This window comes from Oncorhynchus gorbuscha, unplaced genomic scaffold (assembly GCF_021184085.1).
Source record: "Oncorhynchus gorbuscha isolate QuinsamMale2020 ecotype Even-year unplaced genomic scaffold, OgorEven_v1.0 Un_scaffold_748, whole genome shotgun sequence".
Classification (NCBI taxonomy): domain Eukaryota; kingdom Metazoa; phylum Chordata; class Actinopteri; order Salmoniformes; family Salmonidae; genus Oncorhynchus; species Oncorhynchus gorbuscha.
In genome coordinates, this window is record NW_025745791.1 from 102,039 (window position 1) to 114,554 (window position 12,516).

The 12,516-nt window shown below is 40.8% G+C and overlaps 1 protein-coding gene across 1 annotated transcript; it reads right to left on the reverse strand.

Moving 5' to 3' along the window:
* Nucleotides 1-1,509: 1,509 nt before the first annotated feature.
* Nucleotides 1,510-12,516, reverse strand: slc22a18 (solute carrier family 22 member 18). The gene is made up of 11 exons (XM_046335427.1): nucleotides 12,273-12,516; nucleotides 11,963-12,172; nucleotides 9,445-9,542; nucleotides 9,010-9,155; nucleotides 7,160-7,292; nucleotides 6,928-7,040; nucleotides 6,590-6,700; nucleotides 5,205-5,305; nucleotides 2,595-2,696; nucleotides 1,860-1,980; nucleotides 1,510-1,643 (listed from the first exon to the last, which is right to left on the reverse strand). Exons 2-11 carry the CDS (start codon nucleotides 12,101-12,103, stop codon nucleotides 1,510-1,512), a joined length of 1,200 nt encoding a protein of 399 aa, XP_046191383.1. The 5' UTR covers nucleotides 12,104-12,172; nucleotides 12,273-12,516.

Genomic DNA, 12,516 nt, shown 5'->3' on the forward strand with positions numbered 1-12,516 from the left:
CATTATTTTGTTTCTTCAGTTTTTGAAATGGTTGAGCAAATACTAAATTGAGATTCTGTAGAGCTAACACAACTACAGCAGTGACCATCTACTAGTTACTAATAGATTGGGTTTATTGCCCCCCCCCTCTCCACACACACACCACCTTCTGTTTGACAGAAACACAAAAATCACATCTGCAGAATCAACAAAGGATTGTATATGTAAGTGTCATCTCCAGCAAACAACTGGTCTTCTGAACGTTCCTGATCCCATAGATGTTCCACACGCACAAAGAGCTTATTTCTCAAATGTTGTGCACAAATGTGTTTACGTCCCTGTTAGTGAGCATTTCTCCTTTGCCAAGATAATCCATCCACCTGACAGGTGTGACATGTCATGAAGCTGATTTAAACAGCATGATCATTACAAAGGACAATAAAAGGCCAGTCAAATGTGCAGGTTTTTTTTTGTTTTTGTCATAAGAAAAATACTACAGATATCTCTGAGGAAGTGTGCAATTGGCATGTGACTGCAGGAATGTCCACCAGAGCTGTTTGCCAGAGAATGTAATGTTAATTTCTCTACCATAAGCCGCCTCAATATCGTTTTAGAGAATTTGATAGTACATCCAACTGCCCTCACAACCACAGACCACGTATATGGCGCCGTGTGTGCGAGCGGTTTGCTGACGTGAACAGAGTGCCCGTGGTGGTATGGTATGGGGCAGGCATAAGTTACGGACAATGAACACAATTGCATTTTATCGATGGCAATTTGAATGCACAAAGATCCCTGTAGCGAGATCCTGAGGCACATTGTCGTGCCATTCATTCAGCGTCATCACCTCATGATTCATGCACGGCCCCATGTTGCAAGGATCTGTACACAATTCCTGGAAGCTGAAATTGTCCCAGTTCTTCCATGGCCTACATACTCACCAGACACGTCACCCATTGAGCATGTTTGGGATTATCTGGATCGACGTGTACGACAGCGTGTTCCAGTTCCCAGCCAATATCCAGCAACTTCACACAGCCATTGAAGAGGAGTGGGACAAAATTCCACAGGCCACAATCAACATGAGGCAAATAGTGGTCACACCAGATACTGACTGGTTTTCTGATCCACGTCCCTACCTTTTTTAAGGCATCTTTGAACAAGAGATTCATATCTGTATTCCCAGTCATGTGAAATCCATTGATTAGGGCCTAATGAATGTATTATAATCAACTGGTTTCCTCATATGAACTGTAACTCAGTAAAATCTAGGAAATTGTTGTATGTTGTATTTTTATATTTTTTGTCCATTATAGAAATATAATTACATTCTCTGATAATATAAAATTATATTTAGGTCACTTTTAAAATGCCCTATGTATTTAAGTCTGTGGAATGTCATTCTCTGATAATATAAAATTATATTTAGGTCACTTTTAAAATGCCCTCTTTGCTGATAATATAAAATTATATTTGACCATATTTCTAATGTCATAAACACAATTTAGGTCACTTTTAAAATGCCCATGTTTAAGTCTGTGGAATGTCAAACTGGATGAACCCAAAAGAGGCCACTCCGTAGTTGTGATACAAGAAGCCTCCAATAGTGGGGCCGATGGTGCGGAGCAGAGACTGCACAGAGGCACACAGGCCCAGCATCGTGCCTGCAGAAGAGTGAATGGAACCAATCAGAAAAATGTCCAGAGCAAAACAGACAGAAGTTGCACTTCAATGCTCAACTGTTTCTTTCAGAATGTTACGACACCAAGTGTGATTCTTTCTCTGTAGGCAATTGTTAGGTTAGCCAATGATTTACTGTTTAACTGATGCCCCCCTTCACATTTCTCAACATATGTGTTTGAAACGCTTAATTGTCTCACCGGTATCAGAGGAAGGCACAGTCTTTGTCAGCATGCTGTCAGTGATGACGTTGAACACGCTGAGAGAAAACATCATGGGGAGGACGATGAAGCAGAAATGGAACACGTTGGCCATGAAGACCTGCCAAGGAGAGAACCAAACGTTAGCCATGAAGACCTGCCAAGGAGACAACCAAACGTTAGCCATGAAGACCTGCCAAGGAGAGAACCAAACGATGGCCATGAAGACCTGCCAAGGAGAGAACCAAACGTTAGCCATGAAGACCTGCCAAGGAGAGAACGTAACGTTAGCCATGAAGACCTGCCAAGGAGAGAACCAAACGTTAGCCATGAAGACCTGCCAAGGAGAGAACCAAACGTTAGCCATGAAGACCTGCCAAAGAGAGAACCAAACGTTAGCCATGAAGACCTGCCAAGGAGAGAACCAAACGTTAGCCATGAAGACCTGCCAAGGAGAGAACCAAATGTTACATGAAACCGTTAGCGTTGGCCATGAAGATCAAACGTTAGTTTGAAGACAAAAAGAACCAAACGTTAGCATGAAGATTCATTAGAGAACCAAACGTTGGCCTTTTAAGATCAAAGGTTTTTACAAAAGAGTTAGGAACCAAACGGAAATAAAACTACTGAATTGGGGAGAGACTGAAACTCCCCCCACCCCCCACCCCTTTTTTTTTGCTACGGTGAATATATACAACCCTGCATTTATCACAAGATGAAATGAATCCTCTGTACCTGAGCCAGGCCCACCAGACTTGACATGCCGATGGAGAGGAGAAGCAGTGAGTTCTCAGAGTACTTTGAGGTCAGCCGGCCAATCACTCCTCCTTGGATTACCTGGAAAAATTGGACCAAAAAAGTTTATTTCTCACCAGAGTTGCTCTATCAAATCCTGTTCCCACAAGGGAGGGGATTTGATGTCCTGAAGATTTCAGGAGAATTTAGCCATCTAAACTTTTAATTACTGTAAATACATTGTGTTGTCCTAACCAGGAACGTAGTGGTCGAATAACGTGGTGAACACTGATCGCCAGTCGAGCTGATGCGCAAACAACGTCATCACTAATTTAGCAGCACAGGTGCAAAATACCACAAAATAAAAAGAGGCTAAGCCACAATGAGAGTATAAAATAAACAAACTAACACTTGTCTTTTCCTACTAACACTGACTTAGCTGATTAACTACTTCACTGAGGAAAAATGTACCTATGACTGAGCTGGGTGGGACAACCACATATATATATATTAAGATGACTACACTAACTGTAAGTCACTCTGGATAACAGTGTCTGCTAAATGACTAAATAGAATGTGTCTCTGGATAACAGTCTGCTAAATGACTAAATAGAATGTGTCTCTGGATAACAGTCTGCTAAATGACTAAATAGAATGTGTCTCTGGATAAAACTAAATAGAATGTGTCTCTGGATAACAGTCTGCTAAATGACTAAATAGAATGTGTCTCTGGATAACAGTGTCTGCTAAATGACTAAATAGAATGTGTCTCTGGATAACAGTGTCTGCTAAATGACTAAATAGAATGTGTCTCTGGATAACAGTGTCTGCTAAATGACTAAATAGAATGTGTCTCTGGATAACAGTGTCTGCTAAATGACTAAATAGAATGTGTCTCTGGATAACAGTGTCTGCTAAATGACTAAATAGAATGTGTCTCTGGATAACAGTGTCTGCTAAATGACTAAATAGAATGTGTCTCTGGATAACAGTGTCTGCTAAATGACTAAATAGAATGTGTCTCTGGATAACAGTGTCTGCTCTGCTAAATGACTAAATAGAATGTGTCTCTGGATAACAGTGTCTGCTAAATGACTAAATAGAATGTGTCTCTGGATAACAGTGTCTGCTAAATGACTAAATAGAATGTGTCTCTGGATAACAGTGTCTGCTAAATGACTAAATAGAATGTGTCTCTGGATAACAGTGTCTGCTAAATGACTAAATAGAAGTGTCTCTGGATAAGGTGTCTGCTAAATGACTAAATAGAATGTGTCTCTGGATAACAGTGTCTGCTAAATGACTAAATAGAATGTGTGTCTGGATAACAGTCTCTGCTAAATGACTAAATAGAATGTGTCTCTGGATAACAGTCTGCTAAATGACTACATAGAATGTGTCTCTGGATAACAGTGTCTGCTAAATGACTAAATAGAATGTGTCTCTGGATAACAGTCTGCTAAATGACTAAATAGAATGTGTCTCTGGATAACAGTGTCTGCTAAATGACTACATAGAATGTGTCTCTGTTGAGATGGGGAGGGTTTTTATAACAGTGTCTGCTAAATGACTAAAATGAGATGGGGAGTTGGATAACAGTCTTGTTAAAATGACTAAATAGAATGTGTTTGGATAACAGTCTCTGCTAAATGATCTAAATAGAATGTGTCTCTGGATAACAGTGTTCTGATAAATGACTGAAATAGAATGTGTCTCTGGATAACACTGTCATTGACTAAATGGGGAGTTGTAGTTTGGATATTAAGTCTCTGCTAAATGACTAAATAGAATGTGTCTCTGGATAACAGTTCTGCTAAATGACTAAATAGAATGTGTCTCTGGATAACAGTGTCTGCTAAATGACTAAATAGAATGTGTCTCTGGATAACAGTCTGCTAAATGACTAAATAGAATGTGTCTCTGGATAACAGTCTGCTAAATGACTAAATAGAATGTGTCTCTGGATAACAGTGTCTGCTGACTAAATGAGTCTAAAGTCTCTGCTAAAGAATCCTCTGGAATAACAGTCTCTGCTAAATGACTAAATAGAATGTGTCTCTGATAACAGTCTGCTAAATGACTAAATAGAATGTGTCTCTGGATAACAGTGTCTGCTAAATGACTAAATAGAATGTGTCTCTGGATAACAGTGTCTGCTAAATGACTAAATAGAATGTGTCTCTGGATAACAGTGTCTGCTAAATGACTAAATAGAATGTGTCTCTGGATAACAGTGTCTGCTAAATGACTAAATAGAATGTGTCTCTGGATAACAGTCTCTGCTAAATGACTAAATAGAATGTGTCTCTGGATAACAGTGTCTGCTAAATGACTAAATAGAATGTGTCTCTGGATAACTGTCTGTGTTGTCCTAAATGAATGTGTCTCTGGATAACATCTAAATAGAATGTGTCTCTGGATAACAGTGTCTCTGGATAACAGTGTCTGCTAAATAGAATGTGTCTCTGGATAACAGTGTCTGCTAAATGACTAAATAGAATGTGTCTCTGGATAACAGTGTCTGCTAAATGACTAAATAGAATGTGTCTCTGGATAACAGTGTCTGCTAAATGACTAAATGTATATGTCGTGAGCATCCTTGCTCCATACCATTGACACAATCCCAAAGTAGGCCATAAGGTAGCCATTCTGCTCTGGTGCCAGCTGGAAGAAGTTCATGGCGATAACAGAGAACATGACCTGAAAGATACCTGAGACAGAATCCCTTGAGGTTGTTAAAAAGGACTCCATGCAAACACAGACAGACACACTAAAAATACAATTACGTGTAAATAAAATTTAAATAAATATATATATAGTTAAACACTGAACATTGGTTGAGATGGGGAGTTGTAGTTTTTATTAAGCTTGTTAAACACTGATCATTGGTTGAGATGGGGAGTTGTAGTTTTTATTAAGCTTGTTAAACACTGATCATTGGTTGAGATGGGGAGTTGTAGTTTTTATTAAGCTTGTTAAACACTGATCATTGGTTGAGATGGGGAGTTGTAGTTTTTATTAAGCTTGTTAAACACTGATCATTGGTTGAGATGGGGAGTTGTAGTTTTTATTAAGCTTGTTAAACACTGATCATTGGTTGAGATGGGGAGTTGTAGTTTTTATTAAGCTTGTTAAACACTGATCATTGGTTGAGATGGGGAGTTGTAGTTTTTATTAAGCTTGTTAAACACTGATCATTGGTTGAGATGGGGAGTTGTAGTTTTTATTAAGCTTGTTAAACACTGATCATTGGCTGAGATGGGGAGTTGTAGTTTTTATTAGGCTTGTTAAACACTCATCATTGGTTGAGATGGGGAGTTGTAGTTTTTATTAAGCTTGTTAAACACTCATCATTGGTTGAGATGGGGAGTTGTAGTTTTTATTAAGCTTGTTAAACACTCATCATTGGTTGAGATGGGGAGTTGTAGTTTTTATTAAGCTTGTTAAACACTGATCATTGGTTGAGATGGGGAGTTGTAGTTTTTATTAAGCTTGTTAAACACTGAACATTGGTTGAGATGGGGAGTTGTAGTTTTTATTAAGCTTGTTAAACACTGATCATTGGTTGAGATGGGGAGATGTAGTTTTTATTAAGCTTGTTAAACACTCATCATTGGTTGAGATGGGGAGTTGTAGTTTTTATTAAGCTTGTTAAACACTCATCATTGGTTGAGATGGGGAGTTGTAGTTTTTATTAAGCTTGTTAAACACTGATCATTGGTTGAGATGGGGAGTTGTAGTTTTTATTAAGCTTTTTAATTTTAATTTAATTTTATTACGTTTTTATTAAACGCTGAACAATAAATAATAAAATAAATCAAATCTGTAGGTGAACTGTGTTACCTGCTTTCACCCTTTCACTACATCACTGGTTCCAGCTCTACAGCAACACATTCCTGCTCAGTGACTAGTTCTCCCTCAGATGAGTCTAAACTAAGACATCCTCACAGGTGGAGAATAAACAACTCTTATAGGTAACAGTGAAGGACACCCACCTGATGGCAGACCTGAGATGATCTTGACCATGAAGGTTTTGGCCACACCAGGGTACTTCATCAGTCTGGTGATCTCACCCAGGTCAAAGACTGACTTGGCATTGCTCTTCTCTGCAGGACCAGGACAATATGTCACAAGCAACTCACATATGAAGTCACGTGTCAAATACCACACATTATGGATGTCCCCGCGTCACACAGGCCACAATAAGTGGCAGATAAAGCAGAAATTAGATTTATTTGCACACACACACACACACACACACACACAGCACACACACACACACACAAAAACTTTAGAGTGAATAGTGTGTTGTGAGGTAGGTGTAGAGTCTTACTGTCTGTGTTGTCCTGTGGAGCTTGTATCTTAGTGTGTTTCGGGATAAACGTCCAAACCAACAGGAAGCTGATGAAGCTCCCTCCAGCAGCTACACAAGCAGCAAATGTCTCCCTGGAAAAGCCAGAGCAGGGATGTCACACGGATAAATTACAGCTCTCCGATTGGACTAGAATCGGATTCCAGCTCTTGGATTGGACTAGAATCGGTGAGCATTGAGGTGCTTCACTCACCCATAGCGTGTGCTGAGTGTACCGCCCAGGGTGGAGCCGGCAACCATGCCAATGCCAAAACAGAGGCCCAGCTTGCCAAGGGCCTCTGCCCTCTTGTCAGGTTCTGTCAGGTCAGTCACTACCATCTGGGCTCCTGGTGACAGGCAGAGAGAGGAGCACAACAAGTCAGACTTATATGGATCTGTTAGAGGGCTGCCTCAGAGTAGATCCTAGTACAAGTCAGACTTATATGGATCTGTTAGAGGGCTGCCTCAGAGTAGATCCTAGTACAAGTCAGACTTATATGGATCTGTTAGAGGGCTGCCTCAGAGTAGATCCTAGTACAAGTCAGACTTATATGGATCTGTTAGAGGGCTGCCTCAGAGTAGATCCTAGTACAAGTCAGACTTATACACACATTAGTAGCGCTGGAACATATGGGGTATAGACAGAAATATATGGATCTGTTAGAGGGCTGTCTAGTACAGTAGGTCCTATAGGATCTGTTAGAGGGCTGTCTAGTACAGTAGGTCCTATAGGATCTGTTAGAGGGCTGTCTAGTACAGTAGATCATATAGGATCTGTTAGAGGGCTGTCTAGTACAGTAGATCATATAGGATCTGTTAGAGAGCTGTCTAGTACAGTAGGTTCTATAGGATCTGTTAGAGAGCTGTCTAGTACAGTAGGTTCTATAGGATCTGTTAGAGAGCTGTCTAGTACAGTAGGTTCTATAGGATCTGTTAGGGAGCTGTCTAGTACAGTAGGTTCTATAGGATCTGTTAGAGAGCTGTCTAGTACAGTAGGTTCTATAGGATCTGTTAGGGAGCTGTCTAGTACAGTAGGTTCTATAGGATCTGTTAGAGGAGCTGTCTAGTACAGTAGGTCATATAGGATCTGTTAGGGAGCTGTCTAGTACAGTAGGTCCTATAGGATCTGTTAGGGAGCTGTCTAGTACAGTAGGTCCTATAGGATCTGTTAGAGGGCTGTCTAGTACAGTAGGTCCTATAGGATCTGTTAGGAGCTGTCTAGTACAGTAGGTTCTATAGGATCTGTTAGAGGAGCTGTCTAGTACAGTAGGTCCTAGTACAGTAGGTTCTATAGGATCTGTTAGAGGGCTGTCTAGTACAGTAGGTCCTATAGGATCTGTTAGGGAGCTGTCTAGTACAGTAGGTTCTATAGGATCTGTTAGCTGTCTAGTACAGTAGGTTCTATAGGATCTGTTAGGGAGCTGTCTAGTACAGTAGGTCCTATAGGATCTGTTAGAGGGCTGTCTAGTACAGTAGGTTCTATAGGATCTGTTAGCTGTCTAGTACAGTAGGTTCTATAGGATCTGTTAGAGAGCTGTCTAGTACAGTAGGTCATATAGGATCTGTTAGAGGGCTGTCTAGTACAGTAGGTTCTATAGGATCTGTTAAGAGCTGTCTAGTACAGTAGGTTCTATAGGATCTGTTAGGGAGCTGTCTAGTACAGTAGATTATATAGGATCTGTTAGAGAGCTGTCTAGTACAGTAGGTTCTATAGGATCTGTTGGGGAGCTGTCTAGTACAGTAGGTCCTATAGGATCTGTTAGGGAGCTGTCTAGTACAGTAGGTTCTATAGGATCTGTTAGAGCTGTCTAGTACAGTAGGTTCTATAGGATCTGTTAGGGAGCTGTCTAGTACAGTAGGTCCTAGGCACGGTACATACGCTGGGGACTTATCTGGGAGTTTGAGTATGAAGGGAACAACAGTTAGTATATTTGTCTCTAACTGTGATTGTGTAATTGCTGCTGATCATGTCATGCAGGGCTCCCTTGAAAAAGAGACCTTGGTCTCAATGAGCCTCCCTGTTAAAATAAAGGTTAGATAAACAACAGGCAGTGCAGCACTTACCAGGCAAGCCATGCATTAAGACCGCGGGGAGTTTGTGGATGAAGAGCATGAGAGGACTGTCAGCGATCGCTAGTAACCCATAGTAGACTACAGAGGCAGTGCAGGATAGACACATTGCTGCTCTGGCACCAAAAAGGTCTGCAAACCTACCGACAACAGAAAAATAACACTGATCTATATTGACACCTGCCAACATATGGCCACCAACACATAACAGCTGCGATCTTGTGTCTGGATTCAGGTCTGATAAGCCCTCTCTGTATGGTTCGTTGCCCCAAGTCATTGAACCATAACTCAATTAGATTTAAGTGACAGCACTTTAAAGCTCAATTTGCCAGCAGCAAATTGTGCGTCTTTGACCAGGGTTGGAGATTAAAGATACAGACTGTGGTTATGTAACAGATGATGTATTTCATTCAACAGAGTTTTGCTCACCTGCCAAATATCGGGCCTCCCAACAATTGGACGACACCAACCATGGTTTGCAAATAGCCAATCCATAGGGTGTCAAATCCCAGCTTCTTCGCCAAATACTGAATGGTGAGAGGTCAAACTTTAATACATATACCATGTTTTATTATAATAATAATTCATCAGTGGTGACCGGTCATTCAGGACTGTTTTGAGCCCCACATTTTTTGCTAAATATAATAATTATTTTATATTTTTGGGGGCCTTGCCTGTTTTGCATGTTATTGTGACATTAATACGTGTAACATATCAGTTTGCAAACAATGTAAAATAAAAAATATATATATTATTGAGTTAATAAAGCCGCATACAAACATGGTCTCCTTGAGTAAGGCAGCTCCAAAATGCAGATGTTTCAGCCTAGCTCACTGCTTTCTGTGGTAGTGGGGCAGCTAGCTCAGTGCTTTCTGTGGTAGTGGGGCAGCTAGCTCAGTGCTTTCTGTGGTGGTGGGGCAGCTAGCTCAGTGCTTTCTGTGGTGGTGGGGCAGCTAGCTCAGTGCTTTCTGTGGTGGTGGGGCAGCTAGCTCAGTGCTTTCTGTGGTGGTGGGGCAGCTAGCTCAGTGCTTTCTGTGGTGGTGGGGCAGCTAGCTCAGTGCTTTCTGTGGTGGTGGGGCAGCTAGCTCAGTGCTTTCTGTGGTGGTGGGGCAGCTAGCTCAGTGCTTTCTGTGGTGGTGGGGCAGCTAGCTCAGTGCTTTCTGTGGTGGTGGGGCAGCCAGCGGAAAATAGGGAGCGTTGAGCTGTGATTACCGCAAACTCAACAATGACTTGTTTGGAAGCAATCAGTGGCTAACTGCAAGCATTGCAAAGCAATCATTAGCCTACTATTCAGTGGCGTGGCTGTGTGGTCTCAAGTCTAAGATTAAAGGTCTCTTTTCCTAGTTTAAAATGATAAACATTCAACATTGGCCATGCTGTCAATGAAGCATGATTTGTGCCACCCTCAAAACAAATGTTAACTCGGAACTGCAAAATCTGACTTCAGTGAGTTCAAGACAACTGGGAACTGAGGATAAAAAAAGGGTATGACTGGGAAAATACGTTTTGAACTTTCATCCAACTCGGGAGTTGTAAATCTGGAACTCGGGACTCTTTCTAGAGCTACGACCTGAAGATCACTGACGTCATCATGATTCAAACTTTTTTTCTTGAGTTCTCAGTTGTCTTGAAAGCACCATAAATCCAGAAAATGCCAGACTTTGATGACAAAATTTTCCACGAAGGACCGCCGCGCCACCTTCCTGTTCAAGTGAGCAGAGCACAACAAGGTAAGTCCAAAAATGTCTTGTATGCTGCTGCATAAATGATGTAATATGCCAGGGAGATATGTATACTGTAGCTAAGAAAATAATACTAAGTGTATGTTGTGTAGTAAGCTGTTAGTAGCCCATGTGCCTCACCACCTAATCATTTGGTCTATTTTCCCCTCTTAATTTCGTCTACTGTTCTGACTTGGTGGTGTACACGTAGCCTATGACCTGTTTTTGAGAAATGTAATCATCGAACATTGTAAGAGCTTTCATTGTCTGATTATGTGCCCCCTTTATTTATCCTACGGTTCTGACTTGGTGTACAGAGAGAACACTGTAAGAACAGCCCATGTTCTGAATTCTGTCATTGTACATTTCAAAAGTACTGAACAAATAGTTATATTGACTACGTCCATCCTAGCTCGCTCATTAATGTCTTCATCAAAATTACAGATTGCCTCTTATTCGCTGGTCGTCCCCTTTGACATAGTTTGTACATCTCAATTGTCATTAGAAACCACATTTGTTTAAGCCTGGCTTTTCCAGGGAGACATCAGCTATGTTTTTTTTAAAGGCATTAAATGAGGCTGAATGAACTGTTTCGCTGCCAGACAAGGCTCCGCTGATAGCCAGGTGTAGCAGTGGTAAGGTGCTGGGACTCTGCTTTTGGGACAGCTTTATGTAAACCCTAACAGTTTGTGGGCATCGTTTGTCACCGTTATAATGTAATTGATGTATTGTTTAGTGTTGTGTGTGGCTTTGCTGGAATGCAACCCACATTATTTCTTTTTTTGCCCCAACAAGATTTACATGCTAAAAAGACCACTGTAATTCATTCATATTAGATTGTCATGGATATACTGCTTACAATGCGCATAGTCACAATCCACTATCAAAAACGATGGTGCCCTCAAGGGGGCCCAGGTAAGGCCATTTTTCTATATACAGTATTTTTAGATGTTGGCCTATGTCAAATATGTCAACCATCCCAAGGCCATTTATAACTGTTCAAACCTACTAGCAAAACGGCAAATATGTACAATACATTTGAATAACAGCAAATGAATGCATAGCACACGTAGCCAACTTCTGTAGCCATTCTGGTATCGAAATATTTAAATAAACTGCATTGTTTTCTTTCTCATCTCAATCCATATAGGCGAATCATACAACAACAAAAACAACCACTTTTGTAACGTGGGTAATAGAATAGACATTAAAACACAAATACTTACAGGAGTGATGGAAAACTGTAAAAACATCCATGTGATATCCAGGACAGCTATGAGGTAAGTAACGTAAATGACTCTCTGCATCTTTGAGCCTGTATGTACATCGGTAACGGCGGTCGGTGACTCTGATTTAACTCGTGACATTCTTACTGTAACGTTAAGCCTAAACCCAATTCGGTCCACCCTCTTGCATACAGTAGCCTCCTGGAAAACCTGGAACAAGGATAAATAAATGATGAAATAACAATCAACGGCATAAGACAATATAGTGCCGACACTGTGGCTGTCAAGTATTGAGATTAAATACACTTACCTTCGTTTATCTGAAGACGGAGTTCTTATAAACGCATAATAAATCCGTCAAAAGTGTTCCTGCCGTTACTACCGATGCAGATGTTGATTTCACACTATGAGCGCCCCACCGGAAAAGAAAGGTGACGCTCAAACTCCATCCTTCATTCAATAAAGCAATTCGTAAGGATTAATTTTAGGAATGATTTCTCACGCATAATATTTCCCTATGTTCTTGTACTTTGATCTTTAGAGGATGTAGTATG

What these genes read in the sequence shown, in the direction of transcription:
- slc22a18 (XM_046335427.1), bottom strand. Translation starts at nt 12,103, where the DNA reads ATGTCACGAGTTAAATCAGAGTCACCGACCGCCGTTACCGATGTACAT. An exon ending in CTTAATGCATGGCTTGCCTG is followed by an intron (nt 7,293 to 9,009) that starts GTAAGTGCTGCA and finishes GCCTGTCACCAG; the next exon opens with GAGCCCAGATGGTAGTGACT. An exon ending in ACTTTGGGATTGTGTCAATG is followed by an intron (nt 2,697 to 5,204) that starts GTATGGAGCAAG and finishes CAATTTTTCCAG; the next exon opens with GTAATCCAAGGAGGAGTGAT.